The 17,896-nt window shown below is 36.9% G+C and overlaps 1 protein-coding gene across 8 annotated transcripts in view; it reads right to left on the bottom strand.

The window, feature by feature from the left end:
* Window positions 1-17,896, bottom strand: part of TUT7 (terminal uridylyl transferase 7) — a 58,142-nt gene that overhangs the window by 1,814 nt on the left and 38,432 nt on the right. For 4 of the 8 annotated variants that reach the window (XR_011484985.1, XR_011484983.1, XR_011484982.1 and 1 more), the window contains exons 23-29: window positions 15,443-15,490; window positions 15,266-15,357; window positions 13,949-14,064; window positions 12,312-12,637; window positions 9,536-9,612; window positions 9,130-9,193; window positions 2,098-6,386 (exon numbers count right to left, since the gene is read on the bottom strand). Coding sequence is in view for 4 of the 8 variants with exons in the window: in XM_020915467.2 (XP_020771126.2) it covers window positions 9,130-9,193; window positions 9,536-9,612; window positions 12,312-12,637; window positions 13,949-14,064; window positions 15,266-15,357; window positions 15,443-15,490 (723 nt within the window). In the remaining 4 variants the exon portion in view is untranslated. Of the gene's footprint in view, window positions 1-2,097; window positions 6,387-9,129; window positions 9,194-9,535; window positions 9,613-12,311; window positions 12,638-13,948; window positions 14,065-15,265; window positions 15,358-15,442; window positions 15,491-17,896 lie in introns of those variants that run through there. The other 4 variants (XM_020915467.2, XM_070459527.1, XM_020915470.2 and 1 more) reach the window with 4 other exon arrangements.

Here is a 17,896-nt window from a genome sequence, read left to right as displayed (position 1 = left end):
AGTATACCACATTATGCTTTACTTATTAAAAGGGCTTTCTATTCTTAGCACTAAAGAAATTACAAATCCGTAGAAAAAAGACAAACACTAATAGCTGGTGAAAGAAAAAGCAACATATGAAAGAAAAAAGTATGTAAGTAGATAAAAATTAATCAAAGAAATGCAATGTAAAACAAGGTATCAATTCTTAACCACTAACTGCTGAAGGAAGAGCAGAAGGACAGGTAGGTGTGCAGAAATTTTGCTAAAGGAATATTCATATAAACCATAGAAACCTTGTAAAGTATGCAAATAATGCAAATGTCCAGAACTTGTGATATGCCTAATTATAAACACAATAACATATTAGGTATGCAGATAAGGATAATTAATAACATGAAAAATGAAGGTTATAAATCCTCATGAATAATATTTTCATTAAAACTAAAAATTAATAAAAAAACGCATTTGAAAAACACCACTAACCAGATATGTATTGCCTCATTTTGCTTATCTGTAAAATGAAGACAATAATACCTATCCCCTTGGAGTTACTGTGAAGATTAAATAAATTAATATAGGTAAAACAACTGAACAGTACCTGTCACACAGAAAGTGCTCAATCAATGCTATTATCATTACATTGATGTAAAAAGATGAGAAGATTTTATCTCCAAAACTGAAATAACAGTTAATGCTTTAAAATGGGACAAGTATAAATGGCTTTTACTTTCAATTTGTCTAAACTATACTTTCTAAAATGTCCAAAGTCAACTTATTAAGTATGCAAACAAACTTATGCCCCCTCAAAAGCAAACTTTCCAAAGCAAGATATCCTGAGAGTCAACTCACAGTGAAAAATCAGTGATATGGCAGGAAGAATAGAAGCACTCTATGAGTATAAATACTATATTCATACCACAGAGTGTCTATTGGTCAAAAATACCCGTCTTTGACATTCTAAACTTCATGAAGTACTGAGGAAAGGCTTTTCACTTAAAGGACAAAAATTTATATCAGTACCTCATATTCTACATACAACCAGATAGAATAAAGATCTAAATAAGAAAAATAAAGTTTTAAAGCTATTAGAAAAAAAATATAGATGGATATCTTTACAACTTCAGGTGAGGGAAAAATTTCTGAAAGACAAACCTAGAGTCATGAATCACATATCCATGAAAAGGGAAAACCAATCATCTAATTATCTCAAAATTAAAAAACTGAAGTGGTGCAAGACAAGATATACTGGAGGAAAACATTTAGAATGTATGTAATAATAAATACATGGTATTCATAGCCAGTAAGCATATAAAAAGGTGCTTAGCATCACCAGAGTAAAAAAAAAAAAAAAATCCATTAGAACACCACAGTATTTTTTCATTCATCATATTTGTATGAATAAACACTGTTGATATAAGTGGCAACTGTTTCAGCCAATTAGGGGGTATCTGACAGTATTTAAGTTGAAAAGGCACATATGCACATATGAAAATGCTCTACGACACAACAAATTGATTTCCAGGTACTCAAATCCTATAGAATCTCTCAAATGTGCTCAAGAAGACTCACACAAGAGTGTTCACCACAACACTGCTTATAACAGCAAAACACCAGACATAATCTAAATGCTCATGTACTAGGTGATGTTTACATAAAATATTCTGTATTCATACGATGCAATGCTGTAAAGAGAGACTAAATCCATATACAACATATATAAATTTCAAAATCATTGTTAGATATAAAAGGCAAGTTGTAAAACATTCATATTATACAGTGTGAGTCATTTAAATTTAAAAATTCACCAAGGACATGTATATTAAAGTATATACATGTTAAAGGATACATATTAAGAGTTTAAAAAAGAATGGGTACCTGAATTCTTATTAATAATGACTGAAAAGAAAATATGAAAAAATAAGGCCAATTCTCTAGTAGATGAGTAGTTGTTATATTATTTAGATCTTTAAAAAATTTTTTGCCCAAATGTTGAGAAACCGTTCTAAGAATAATACTTAGTTTTATTACTTATCACTTAAACATGTAGTCCCCTGTATACATACATACATATATATATGGGTGTGTGTATCTATGTATATAAAAATCTCAACATACCTGAAGAAGCTTCATGTAAAAAAATTCACACACAAAAAGATAAAACTATGGGACTTCCCTGGTTCAGTGGTTGGGACTCTGTGCTTCCGCTGCAGGGTCTGATCCCCTGGTTGGGAACTAAGAACTTGCATGCCGCACAGTTCGGTCAAGAAAAAAAGATAAAACTACTATAAATAAAATATGAATTTTTATGTAATCTGGGGGAAGAACATGAAATTCTTAAAAATGTGTAAGCATGACTTGAAACTACCATACAGTTGGCTAGAACAAACTACTAAAACAAATGTATCCATGGCAAAATAAATCATAAATGAGGTTGAAAGAATAATAAACTGGTGATGATGATGGATACTATAACATATTTGACAAAGCATGAATAAATTTCTAAGTAGAAAGAACTAAAGACAAAAATGAATACTTAAAAATACCAAGATGTAACATGAAGAAATACAAATGAAAATGTGGAAAATTGTTAGCATTCAATGGTAAGAACAGAACTTCAAGCAGACTGGCAAAAAAAGACTATCCTAAATGAAGCAAGGGTATGGGAAAATTGTGACTGATTCTTTGAAACTGTCCACAATCACAATGTGGCATTATTGGTATCACTCTCAAAATATGGTTACTTTTAAACCTATTATTCTCCTAAGTGGGAATTTATCCTGAGGAAATAACTAGACAAATATGCAAACTGACATTGCAGTGTTTTATATAGACAGTGGTCTTCAACCTTGGGTACATGGTATTAAGCTATTCCTGAATAGCTTAAGAGGGCAAGTGGGTAGAGTTTTGAGAGAGTTGACCACAGTGCTTCAATTTTTATCTGAGTTCTTTTTGAGAAATGTCTTTGTCGCCCAGGCTTTAGGGTGGTTCTCAGGAATCATACCACTTTCTCTTTACCCTTTCACAAGACAGAAAGAGAGAGAGAGAGACACGTGTGTTATAACCATTCACCTCTTAATGTGGCACATTACCCTAAGTGAAAAAGAAAAAGTCTTGGGAGGCAGAGAAGCACACAAAATGCTGGGATCTATAGCAACATGTGAATACATCTAATAAAAGCCCAAATTTTTAGCTTTCATAAAATTAACTGATAGCTGATAACCATCAGAATAAGTTCTGATGATACGATTTATGTGATTTTTTGGTGATTTGATTAAAAAAGGAATGAAAACAACTGAGTGGCACTGTTGTATATCTTCCCTTCCCCGACTCCAAGACTTACTTCTATTCCTTGTAATTTGCTATTATAAAGACTAGTGAGGTTTCACAATGTTTATTTAGTATAAAACAAAAGATTAGGAAGACAAATGATTCACTGTTTCATTCATGCAGTAAGTAGTACTACTCTGAAGATAAATGAATGCATAGGATAAAAGTCTCATCTAATTAAATGAAAGTCATTTTCAGTAAGTAAACATAGGAAGCAATTTTTAATCAAAATTTGTAACATTGGTTTTGGTCAATTATATTCTTCTAATAACTATAAACATTTTAGAAGACATTTTTACACTTTGAGATTTAACAAAAAGCTGAAAAATTCAATTTTATGAACACTTTTGTGGCCAGTCAATAAAATGCTTGAAATATATATGACAAAAATATATCTTATTAGGATAAAATTCCATGGAAGTGAAACAAAAGAATTCAAGGAGAAAAAAAAAAGATGTAAAATGTCTGCAATAATATTTATATTTCATTTGATACATTTAAAAAGACTGATTTAAAAGTTTTGTTTTTAAAATGCCAATATCTTCCAAAAAACCTCCAGAAATCACATGTTTTGCAACTATGACAAAAAACTAAGATGCCAACTTAAACACATACAAGGAGATATATGGGTGGTTCAACATTTTGGGAGCGAGTATGCAAGCAAAAAAGTTTTGAAGACACTGATATAACAAATATTTGAAAAGAACTAGTTCCATTAATAAAGAATGGTTAAATACATAATTATGTTCATATACTGGAATATCAAGAAGGGTATGAAAAACAATAATCTATATATTCACTGATGATAAGATCTTCCCATATGGTTTTCAAAAAGTGCTTCTATTATTTTAAATTTACTATCATAAAGACCACTGTGCTTTTGTTTTTTAATAAGTAAGCTTTAACATCCTGGTCAAGGAAAAAAGCATACATTACCATAAAGGAGAAAAGATATTCACCACTCTCTTAGAGCATCTCCAATATTTAAGATTTCAAACCCTTGGGTTAAAATGGAATAAACAAAGACACAGAGGTAGTTTCTTTTGAAAAGTAATTTTCTTTCCAAAAAACAGTAGAGGATTAAGAAATAGACAAATGCTAGTTTGAGATTCTCATACTGAACAGTTTGTGACTATGGTTCTTCAATCTCCACATACTCTTGTGTTAGAAATTTCTGTTATATATTTGTCCTAGAAGTTAGACAGTCAGAGCATAGTTGGAGACTTTCTGTTAACTACAGCAATAAGAGGAGTAATAATTTTATCAAGTGATGTGTGCCAGATACGGTGTTAAGGGCTTTACATATATGAAACTAATCCTTACAGTGCCCAATTTATGGACAAGGAAACTGAGGCAGAGAGGCTCACTAACTGGACAGAGGTAATGGAGCTAGTAAACGACTGGGTTGGATGTCAAACCAGAGTAAGTCTGACTTTAAAGCTCATGTTCTTGATCCCTCTCCCACTCTTCTTTACTCTGTCAAAATGAGTCCACCTCTCATCAATAAAACTTACTGAACATCGAAGGCACTGTTAGCTGTGTGTATGTGAGGGAGGGAGGAAACAAGAGCAAGGAAACTCGTGGGATTTTCCATCTACTGCTGTCTCATTTGAGAGTCAAGAACTGTATGTAGCTTAGTGGAATGGAGGAAGTATCAGGAGAGGAAAGAGAACTTGGCTGATTATCGGATGTGGGTGGCTGCTTTACCCTCAGCAGCACAAGACAGATGGTGCTATTGCCAATTTTATAATCGGGACTGGAGCTCAGAGGAGCTCACCTCTTTCTTCTAAGGTCATTTCAGCTATTGCCGAAGAGCAGGGGCTGTACACACTAGCAGGTTCTCCTTAGAAAATCACCCACCCATCACAGATAAAGTCTGTGAAAAGAAACAGCTTCCTGGAAACTTAATCCTACTTAATGTTGAGACATTTCACATAACATACATAACTCGTGTAAATTTTTCATGGATAAATTTGACAGTATTAATAGTTGTCAATAACTTGAAGAGTTTATTAGAAAAGATAAGTTTTAACCTCCTATAAATTTTTTTTTTCTGGTAGAAAGCAAACTTTATTTATTGCAATAACTTTTTTTTTTCTGTAGTAAGCTTAAGTTATGGTTATTCAAAAGATTTATAAATATGTAAATCTTCACTCAGAAGATAATTTACTGAAATCCTAACCTACTGTCAATTGGTATTGCCATTTCTAGGTATATGTCTAACATCTGTACTTTTCCCCCACTTAAGAAGTTATATTAAAATTTTACTTTCAAGATGCATAAAATCTTTAGCAGAAGCAATGCTGACAGATGTCCTGCAGGACACCAAATGCCATCGGCGCCCACCAGTAGAGGCTCTCACAGCATGCAGGTACTGTTCTAAGTTCTATGCAAAACATAGATTTTGCAACAGTCCTACAAAATAAGTATTATTATTATCCCATTTAACAGATGAGGAAACTGAAGCAATGGAGGATAAGATCACAAAGCTACAAATCACACTGTGCAATCTGACGGCAAAGCTGGTATTCATAAACATCTTATCTTTGACAAAACAAATCTCAACTAAGCAAGGACCAGTATTTTCTTAAGTAAAGTTTTCTGGAAATGCCTATTCAAGGCTGAAGCTTGTAAAGACAACAGTCTTTTGCCTTCTTTACATCTGGTAACTATGTGACCTTCAAACTCTCAGAGGATCTACAGGAAACAGCCCCACACACTGCAGTGGAGCCTGTCTCCCATCCACTCTCATTTGCTGAAGGAGCTTTCAGAGCAGCTTGTCAATCTCCTCATCCATGTTTCATGGCCACTCCCACTGTCAATCAAATCCTCTCAGAACAGACCCCATTCTCATTTCAGTCCATTTCATTTTGAGGGTTTTCCCAGTAGAACTTTTCTTATTTTTAAGTCCATGCATTCCACTGAGAACAATTACAAAACCTTCCCAGGAAAGAGCTGCTCCTGCCTGTTCTTACAGAATCTCCTCTGTCTTCACCTTTCATGGATACCATGTTCCCCTTTTGGGTGAGGGCGGCAATTCTTCCAAGATTTCTGTTTCTCTTTGCGACATTCTACCTCTGTGATTGTAGAGAAATTTGATGCCATTTCGAATGGTTTTCCCGATCATTAAAAAAACCCAACTGTAAAGTATTCACATATTATAAAAATAAAGGCCTATTTCTAAGTAAATCATTTTATATACTTGAGATAATTCATCTTGGTACTAACAGAAACAGAAGTATTTAAATAATTTAATGATTCAATTTATTTTCCTTGTTAACATTCGAAGTAGAGACAGCCAAATGCCCTTCACCTGGAGCTTCGTTAGCTTTCCCAGGGTGAGACCACTACGCCCTGGCTTGTTGCAGCCTAGGCTGGTGCCAGCAGGGAAGAGCTCTATCTGCTGTGGGGCTGGGGAGGCTGCCAAGGTTCTGGGAGTGCTGTCTCTCAGAAACTGACACCTGATGGGACAGACGGCTTGGCCTCTTCATTCTCTATAACTAACACAGGCATCGCTGCAATCTACAAGCAAACACTGTTTGCACCTTAGCAATAACATACAACATGTAAAAGCTGACCACAAAATAGGCAGCTTGTTTTACATTATATATGAAACTGTCAGGTTTTATCAATGAAGCTTTAAAATGTCAAAAACTTAACTTTTCTCATCAACTATACAATTAAGTTAAAAAGAGTACACAAGCTCTATTTTTTAAACAATTTCCCTTCTTTAATCCTACTTTATTGAAAATTAGAGTGGAGAAGAGAAAGAGATATTAAACAAAACTAGTTAAGTGTCTAAAGGCCAGCTGTTTGCATCATGTTTTATAGTTTCATCCCCTTAAAAAAAAAAGCTGAAAAAGTGATTCATTATGCTACTTTGATTTTTCTCTTACCCCTCAAATTTCTCCCTTCTATTTCAGGATTAAAACTACTCTTGAAACACCAAGAAAGGCCTTCATAGCATCCTATTTTCCCCTCCCTTTCAGCATCTTTCCTTGGGCCTGGGGGGACTGGGTAGGGATGGGGGCCCTGACACGGAGCCATAGCTGAGGTCAGGTACCCTACAATTCTTCCAGCACTTCTCAGCACAACTCCCTACAAGCAGCTTTTTTGGCCCCCTAGTTCAAAGAAATGACTCTTTTCAAAGTCACAGTGAGGGACTTCTGTGTTGCCAAATAAAATGCTGCATTCTCAGTCCTCATTGAACAGACCTATCAGAAGCAATTTGCACAAAGCCAACTGCCCCTTCTTTGAGGCACTTTCTTCATTAAAGCTCCATTAAAAGATCAAACTCGCTGCTTCTCCATCCCTACTGCTAAACATTTTTTTCTGAGGGTGTGTGTCTGTCTCCTTGGTTTATTTTGCCTAAGCCTCTACATGCTTTTCTCTTTTCTATCTGCATGTATTTCCTAAGTGATTGCAGTCAGATCCAGGGCTTAACTACCATCAATTACATACTGATCATCCTCAAATTTTTATCTGTAGACTGGACTTCTGCTCTAAATGCCAGGCTCCTTCCTATATCTACTTGGCTATTCAACACCTCTACCACAATATCTAGCAGGTCTCTTAAAACTTATACATTTAAAGCTGAACTCTATTTCTCCCCATAATCTGTTCTTTCGATGGTTCCCCAGCACAGGAAATTCAAACTTCACTCTTCTAGCTGCTCAGAACAAAAAAATCACAGTGTCACCTCTGAGTCTCAAAATCTCATCATTTTCTGTCATGCCTTATCATCCAACTCATCAACGATCATGTCAGCACGACCTTTAAAGTCTCCAGAACATGAGCAGGCCTCACTTCCTCCATCCCTTCCACCCATGTCTAAGCTGTCCTCATCTCTTCCCTAACTACAGAAGGAGCCTCCTTGTTGGGTTTTCACCCTTGCCTCCTCAGCAGCCATAGTGAACCTTTTAAGGCAATTCAGATGACACCATTCCTTTGCCTCCAACAGCTGCCCATCTCACATAGAGAAAAAAACCCATCCCTCCCACTGCTGAAGGGGCTGTGTGACCCACAGCCGTGTACCCTGACCTCACCCCCAGTCACCCTCTTCTCCCTCATCCGGCTTAGTGTCGCCACTCGGGACAAAACTATTTTCAGCTCTATTGTAAGAGTCTAAATCCAAGTTCTTCTCAACTTGCTTCTTCCTTTCACTTTGATTCTTTGCTGAAATGTTACTTTATCAGAGGCTGCCTCCTTCCCAACATTCTCTTTTCCTTTTCCTTCTTTATTTTTCTTAACATCTATCGCCGCATGAAATATGTCTGTCTCTTTTCTGACAAGAAGGCAGAGTAAATGAGAGAAGGGGCTTTTATCTTCAGTATTTAGGCCCACACACAGCACTTGGAGGGGGTGGGTGGGTGGGAGGTGTGGCTTAATATTTGTTGAAGGAACCAGTAAGTGACATAGTTGAGAGAGAGAGTGTTCAGGCACACAATTACTTTCTTTCTTTGGTGGCAAATAATCTCCATGAGGAGAATATACTGCTGACAAGACAGTGGCAATTTCAAAGCAGAAACAAAAAGTGTAGAAGAGGAACAAATAACTAGAGACTATGGTTCCTATTCAAGGAACCGTAAGAATCACCTAGAACATTAAAAAAAAAATACAGGCCTAAGCCTAACCCTCGAAGAATCTGATTTAGGAAATGAAGGTAGGGGCAGGGCAAGTCTATTTTTAAAAGCTCCCCAAGTTATTCTGATATCCAATCTCTGTTAAAACCACTTATTTAAAGGAAGTGCCTCAAAAGGCATGTGGTATGCTATGCAGTAAATAAAATAACACACATTTGTTTTTTAAAAACCCACATACCTGACTGGGGACTCAAAAATATAGATGTTTTTTGTTTCTTTTGGTCTTCATGTAAAAGCACTGCCTAAAAAATGAAATAGACTGGTTTACAAAGTCGAAAGGAACAGCATCCGAGACAGTCTGAAAACTGTAACCAAATCCAAGGAGAGCTGAAATTAGGCATGTGGGTGGCAGAACTTTGCAAGTTAATCGACAAGCAAGACACACCTGCAGGACCCCGAAAGGCACGCCCGGCAGCTGGCGCACAGCAAGCTCACCGCACACGGCACCTCGGGCAGGGCAGAGGAGCCGCGGGACCTGCCCGGCCCCTCCCGAGCACCTGGCCCAGAGCTGCTCGCACTCATGGAGTGTTTGAGGGAGAGGCAGAGGCGGGAGGGTTTCCTGCTCCGGTCTGAGCTAGGTTTACCTGAACAAATGTGCCAGCTGGTCTCAAAGGGTTATGTGAAGAAGGGGATCCAAATACACAATCTGATTTAGACAGACCTGAGAAAGAAATGAGCACTTTTTGTTCCTACTTTAAATTGAAAACAGTGGCCCTGTTTCAAATTTTCACAGAAAGATTTTCTGTTGAGGTGACAGAGAAGCTCTACTCAAAATATTATGTGGACAAAATTCTAATGTATTAGAAGAAATGGGAAGGAAGAACATAATCTTTAGACAGAAGCTGATTATTTTTAATTGCTATTGAAGGAAATTCACCATACTTTAGCCCCACTCCTCTTTTACTTCTCTTTAGTGTGTGTGTGTGTGTGTGTGTGTGTGTGTAGTCACTCAGTCGTGTCTGACTCTTTGCAACCCTATGGACTGTAGCCTGCTATGCTGTTCTGGAATTCTCCTGGCAAGAATACTGAAGTGAGATCCCTTCTCCAGGGGATCTTCTTGACCCAGGAATTGAACCAAGGTCTCCTGCATTGTAGGCAGATTCTCTACAGTCTGAGATAGCAGGGAAGCCCCTCCTCTCTTTGTTTTACATTATGACTACTTGATTTAATACAAAAACATGGCAGTCTGGAGGAACCAAGATTCTAGTATTTTCTGTACGCTTGATAATACCTCATCCCTGTCCCAGGACAGCCCCTGTCCCTCTTGATTGGCTGCTACCCTCTAGATGGCCAGGATTATGGCTCTATGTTTTAAAAATTTTGGTAGGATCTTAGTTCCCTGACCAGGGATTGAACCCAGGCCCATGGCAGTAAAAGTGCCAAATTCAAACCACTTGACCGCCAGGGAATTCCCTACTTTCACTATTTTGAGAGCTTCACTTATTTCGTTTACTCCACTTACTACTGGCAACTTAAAACTTGCTACTAGCTAGAGAGGTCCATCCAAGCTGGGGGAGTGCAGGGGCATCCCCGCACCACTTTGTTGTACCAAAGAGGAAGGCAATGCCCATGAACTTCCTGCTCTGAGTAAAAGCAGACAGTGAGCTGTTCTGAAGGGTAGCCTACAGAAGGAATTTTGATGAGACTGTATTACATCTTATCTATATATACTGTTTACAGTTTCCTCATCTGTAACTGAGGATATCAAAATAATACCACAGTTAACGGGGCTCTGGTGAAAATTAGATGAGTTTACCCATGTAAAGTACTTAAATAGTGCCTGACCCACCGAAAGTGCTCAATGCCTGTTAGCTATTGCTTTTATTTTAATTTCTTTTAAACATTTACCCTTATAATTATAAAACATCATTTTATTCTGCTATATGTCCCTTGTGAGGGCAATAAAAGTTTGAATTCCTTAAAAGTAGGACAAGCTGAAGCAGTATAAACATTTCATAAACATTTACATTCTATTTTAAAATTAATAATAAAACAATTTAAGAACTTACTTTTCATATAAAGCTTATTTAAAAAAATAAGGATGGCTGATCTAAAACTTTCCTATCTTAAAAAAAGAGATACTATATTGCTGATATGGTATCATAAAGTGGAAGAGAGGTATCAGTGTTCCAGGAATGACAAGGACTAGAGTGAGTATTTTAAGGAAACTTTCAGTGCTGACGTTTTTTATGCTGTCCATAAACACTTAACAGTTGAGGACATGAACAGGGTCACTACTTTAATCAAAAACATTATTTCTCAGGGTTTAATTTTTATGATAAATTTCATCCACTTTCACAGGTTTGTTCTGAGAAAAAAAGTGAGAGTGTATAAACTGCCTTGTAAACTGTAACTTACCCTCCCCGCTCCAAGGTACCGTTACTTTTAATAGTCTGTTAAAAATATGCCCCAAATGGATGCTTCACCCATTTCATAGAAAAAGCAAATTAAGATCCGACAAATCACAGGGGCAAGATCTATGGATGACATTCAACTATGGATAGAAACTACATTTTCCCTCATTGTAAGAATAAGCATGCTCACTGAAGAAAATGATGAAATGCACAGGTAATTCTCTGCAGGCAGAGGCACCGCTAACTGTCGCCCTTCTTTTACTCCCCCTTTTAGGCCTGTGAGCACATGTGTTTAAACAACAATAGAAGTGGCTCCTGCACACAAAGTATGGTGTCCTGAGATCACTTCAGCTAAGCCTACCCGTGGCTCTTCCATTTCAAAAGTGCACATACTGAGTTGGGAAAGCTCAAGTAAGTGGTAGCTTGTTTTCTGGTCAATTAGGTCAGCGCTAGTCCCTAACCTTTCCGGTACCAGGGACCATTTCATGGAAGACATTTTTTCCATGGACTGGGTGCTGGGGGCAGGTGGAGGGGGGCAGGGCGGTGGTAGTTCAGGAGGTGATGCAAGCCATGGGGAGTGATGGGAGAGCAGCACATGAAGCTTCTCTTGCTCACCCATTGCTCACTTCCCACTGTGCAGCCCGGCTCCTAACAGGTCACAGACCAGGGCTGGTCCATGGCCTGGGGGGTGCTGGGGAATCCTGTCTTAACTTTTTAAGTACTGGGGATTACTAGGCCTTCAATTCATTGATAATCTTATCTGAAAAGTCAACCAAACTTATCAGAGTCAACCAGACTGATAAGCCTCTTAAAAAACCAGGAATAAGTGTTTAAAAACACATAGAGAATTAGAAGTAAAGGTGGGGGAGGTGGGTTTACCTTCTGAAAAACAAAATCTTATCCAGTAAATAGATCTGTACATATAACTAAAATAGTTAAGAACTCTAAAAAAGAGATTTCCCTTGAGACGTGAGTGCAAACATCAAGGCATGATGGGCATCCATACCTGAAGAGCCTTTAAACTGAGGGCATTCCTTTTTAATGTGCCCTTCTCTTCCACAGATAAAACAACGTTTTTCTCTTAAGTCTTTGTCCTCCGGTCTCTTCCACTTCTCCACTGGTGGCCTGAGGATTTTCTCTCTCCCTGGCTCAGCAGCTGCCCTCACTGGCTTGGCTTTCTGAGGTGTGCACTGTATGGGTTTATCTTCTTTTGTTGACACCTCTCTCTCTGTGTACTTGTTTTGAATTTCTTTATCTTCTTTGCTTTTTTTGTCTTTGTTCTCAGGGTATCTTTGGTTCAGGGTATCTTCCTGATCTCGCCGTCGCCTCACTCTGTAGAAGATATAATACTAGCAGGAAAAATCTGAACAGAAACCTAACAAACTATTAAGACCCCTCCAGGTTTAGGAGACAACTAGATACAGAAGGCATCAGAGGGAAAAATAAGAATTTAAGTCCATCTTCTCTATTAACATATTTTTGACTGGGGGACTTCTGCAGAAACTATCATCTGTGGCATTAATACATCTCTGGTCAATAATGTGTTAAGAAACACCCTCAGAGCTTAAGGGTGTAGTTGTTCATTTTCACAATTACTCTAATGCTATGAAACCAGTTTTTGCAATTAGTGGAACTTCTTAATTTAATACCTACTCTGGTACTGATGTAATAAAACTCAAATTACCTTTGGACTGATTTCTTAAAACTTTCTGGCCCACTAGCATTCTTCACTATCACTGGAAACTTGAGACATAACACTTTAGGTTCACAGTGGAACAGTGGTTACAAGGCGCTTTGTGCTCTTAAACTGTCAAAATCATTTCTTCCTTGCCCTACAGGATCAGTGGCTACTATCTGAATAAACAATAAAGTAAGAAATAAGAGCCTTGAATTCCAGATGGTGATTTAAGTACCATGTTTTTATTTTTATTTATTTTTTTGCCTCCTATCCTCAATCACTCTTTCCAGAGTACCATGTTTTTAAATGAGAATATTATCGTCCACTTAAAAATACCACCACCACAAAACAAGAATATGTCCCAAGCAAGCAACCAAAAACATCTCCCTCTGCCCTCCTGAAAACATTATCAGAAGAAAGCATGATGATCAAATCAAGTAGGTCACCACAACACACAATAATTATTAAGAATTAAAATGCATACAAGTGAAGGGTCCTATAGTGCAGTACAGTATCACTGAGTCTCAATTCCCACACAGTATACCCCAGTTATTGTACATCAAAAGTATAACTGAGATCCTTAAAACCCCATTTTACCTTTCAATGACTGAAATGATTCTGGACTTCTCATTGCTGTAAAATGGAGGAATTTCAGTTTACTCTTCTGCTCTTCCAGCCTTGTTGGAAAGCGTAATAACCAAATGATCATGGGGTGATGAGGGACGTGCCCAAAATTAGGAAAAGGGACGAGGCCTGGAAGACTGTCCCCTGTACACTCAAGTTAATCCTAGCCATCTGACTTAAAGGCAGGTTTTAAATCACTTCATTTTCCTTGTAAAAAATCTCAAAGTTACCTGAGAATTTCTGGGTTTAATATGTTTATTTCCTGGTACAAGAGAATCTCATTTGAAAACTGGTGCAGTAAGAAAATAAAAACAAAACCACCCTTTTGAATGTTCACTTACTTTCTCCTCATAGGACAGTCCTTCATGAAGTGTCCAATTTTCCCACAAATGCGGCAACATCTATCATTTGGGGCCAGCTCTCCTTCAGTTAGCACATCTGGATCAAAAAAGTACTCCTAGCAGAATATAAATACATAAAAACCTAAACTACTAATAACAGATCCAAACACAACAACTAAGCAGTATCAATCAGGGATCTTATATCTCAACATTGACAAATCATTATTTTTAATAATTATTATTATATTGTTTAAATAAAAAAATCTAAAACCATTAAGAGGTGTAATTCAGGATAGGTTTACCTGAATTCATTTTGGTTCATTTCTTTTCACCGTGCAGAACACTTTAACCCTACCTTTTCCCCCAGCACAACTCTAAATAAGAGCACTACATATGCCTGTGAGTCAGCTTCCTAGGATCTGGGGAAAACTGAGGCCAGGTACAAAAACTTCATTTTCTCATAAAAACAAAAGGCTAAAACCTAAAAAGAAAGAAGCTATGTGCTGCTGCTTTGCTGTGGCTTCTGAAGGAAGTATCAGAGGAAAGGAAAGACAATGGCCTGGATTCTAGCCTCCTTACCACTGACATGAAGCTGGGTGCCAGCGAGGTGGCATCACCTGGGGCTTTGCATGACATGCAGTCTTGGGCCCCACCCCAGACCTCCTGAGTCAGAATCTGCATTTTAACAAAATCCCCAGGTGATCTGTTAGAACAAGTTTCAGAAGCAGGCTGTAGAAGACTGCCACAGCAATATCTAGCAAAAACTAGATGCAGAGATGTAATCAAATGCTGAACATGCTTACACACCTGATAACTTAAAGTTCATTTAAAAAGCCTTAATTAGGAAAATTAATGCAGGAGAAAAACCCCTTTATTTTTAACATACAACACTCTAGTTCCTAGCCCCTTTCCCTTTTTTCTCACTAAAATGAATTTTTATAATGTAATTTTGTTTTGCTTTTATTGAGTGTGGTTCCATAAAAACCTGAGTATCAGGTTATATGAGGACAGATTTTTAGCACAGGGAGCACTGTGTCTCTCCTAGCTTCATTAAGGTATTTATTATTCTTTGCAAGCAGACTGGAAAATTTAGATTTTCCTAAATCTAGGAAAATCCACCCAAAGTTCACTTCTGGCTATCTCTCCCCGTGCTGCTGACAAATGACTTCAAAATAGCTATGTTTATGAAAAGGCTTTAATTGTGGCTAGACTCACCAAACTTTGGAGTATTTAGGTTATTACTGAAGTAATGTATACAAAGTAGGTGCTTAAAAGGCTTCTGGAACTAGTTTTTTGGTATTTCCAACAGACACTTACCATTTTTGAGGGGTAGTCCTTTGGAAATCCTTTGACTGGAATTCCAAATACTCTTCTCCCATTAATAAATGCTTTCATGATAAAATTTGTCACTTAGAAAAAAAGAGTAAAGTCTCAATTAAATGGATTAACAGGAAAAGAGAAGGCATTATTATTTATAAACAAAGCAAAACTTACTTTTCCTTGATAATCCGGCTCCAAGATTATGATTCAAATCAAATGGATCTAAGTAAAGAAAATTAATGAAAACAAAAAAAATATAAATAGGAAATACCACTATTTATACATTAAGTGAAGTCTATATAACAAAAAGAAAGTGTTACATACTTAAAAGTATTAAAATGAGTGCGTTTTTAATGAGCTTCAAGTCTATAATACAGCTAAGTACTATATATTTCTAAATGTATGAAAAGTTTTTTCCAAGAAGTATCCATCAAAAATGAGGATATTGCTTTATATCTGAATTCTTAAGAGTCCTTCATATTATGAGAAGGTGCTTCATTGTGGACAACAAAATACTATTTGGAAAAGACATGTTAGTCTGATATCACGAAATCATACTAGTTTTAGAGGCATATAGAGGCCACAAATATATTTAAAACATTTTACCACTGAATGTTCCTGCTAATTAACAGCCTTACAAAGAATCATTTTGGAAAATAAATTTATTGGGACCTCCCTGTTGGTCCAGCGGTTATTAAGAATTTGCCTTCCAATGCAGAGGACTGAGATTAGATCCCTGGTTGGGGAAGTAAGATTCCACACGTGCAGGGCAACTACGCCTGTGTGCCCCAACTATTGAGCCCACACGCTGCAACTACTGAAGCCCTGGCGCCTGTGCTCCGCAGTGAGAGAAGCCACCACAATGAGAAGGCCTTGCGCTCTCTGCAACTGGGAAGCGCCCTGCATTCTCCGGAACTAGAAAAAGCCTGTGCATGGCAACAAGACCCATGCAGCCAAAAATACATGAATAAATAAACCTTAAAAGCAAAACAAGCAAACCAAACCAAACCAAAAACAAGCAAAGGGGAAACAAAACAGAACCTTTTTCGAGGCTCATCTAATACTTAGGACAATGGAGGAGGTATACAGTACATGTAAGAGGAGTAAAGAAGTAAAAAGAGGCACTCTTCTGGTTGTCTTGTTACGCTTCTCATGTACAGTAACTGGGGTATACCATTTAGGATTTGGAGCCACTATGAGTTTACTGGAGAGAAGCGCCCTTCACTCAGTTTGACCCTATAGTAACGCTTGCTGTAAGGTTGCCTTTCTAGAAGGTTTGGCCACGCTTTCCCCTGGTGACTTGTGTGTGTGCTGTGTGGAAGTATTTCTGGTGTTTGCTTGCTGTAGCAGAGATACTGCAGTATTAGTTACTGTACAAACACTGCAAACTACCACCACTGAAATTTCTCGATTCTAGAGTAACTAGTCAGAAGTCTTCCTTCTAAGACAGCCTACTACTAATGGCTCATTTATAAATAATGTAGAGTTACAAGCAAAAGATAATGAGATTTCAAAAATTCAAAACCAAATTAATAATTGGCAGACCATAAGAATCGACTGTGATAATGGAAAGGTTTAAGACAAAGTTCTGTTTTTAGCTATGGGATACTAAAAAGTTACAACCATATCCATAATCATCTGAATTTAATTTTGTAAGTGGTCATCATATTTTAATAATGTAAATTAGCAGAAGTAATGACAATAGCAAAACCTAAAGCAACACATTATTTAGGTGATTATAGTTAAAAAAATTATAGAAGACTAAAATCAACAAAATATTTCTTAAGCATTTTCAATTCCATTTTTAAGCATTTAAACTCCATTTTGTCTTTAAAATTAAAATCTCACAAATTGATCATTTACAGGTGGAATCTAAAAAATAAAACAAACAGATGAATATAACAAAACAGAATAGACTCACAGATATAGAGAACAAACTAGTGGCTGCCAGGAGGGAAAGGGAAGTGTGGAGGGGCGAGATGAGCTATGGGATTCAGAGACACAAACTACCATGTATAAAACAAATAAGCAACAAGAATATATTGTACAGCACAAGGGATACAGCCAATATTTTATAATAACTTTAAATGGAATATAATCTATAAAAACACTGAAACACTATTTTGTACACAGGAAACTAATGTAACATTGTAAACCAACTATACAAATCACTACTGAGCAACCACTGAAAATAATTTGGTGTAGAGACAGAATAGAGGATCAAAGTAAAACTATTCAGTGTAAAAAGCAAGTCTCAGAATAATGACCACAAATATCTACAAGAAAAAAGTGTATGTATATATATAAATTTATCTGGGTACATACAAATATATATAAAGTTAATACAAAAAAATCTACAAAGATAAAAATTAAAATCCCCCAAACTGGAAATAAACAATCAAATACAAACACAAATGGCCCATGAATCCTAGCATTCAGCATGGGCGAACTAAATGACAAATTTTTGAAGCTGGCTTATCTCTATAGCAACCTTATTCTCCAGAACTTGTTAAACAAAGATAAAGGACTTATTATGGTGAACAAAGATTTTTGGATTTGTAAGAAACCTCACATGAGGGCATCAGTCATTAAAAAAAAGGAAACAGATCAGTCTGCCTGACATGGACA

This window comes from Odocoileus virginianus, chromosome 31 (genome assembly GCF_023699985.2).
Source record: "Odocoileus virginianus isolate 20LAN1187 ecotype Illinois chromosome 31, Ovbor_1.2, whole genome shotgun sequence".
Taxonomy (NCBI): Eukaryota; Metazoa; Chordata; class Mammalia; order Artiodactyla; family Cervidae; genus Odocoileus; species Odocoileus virginianus.
This window is presented reverse-complemented; position numbering and strand designations above follow the sequence as displayed.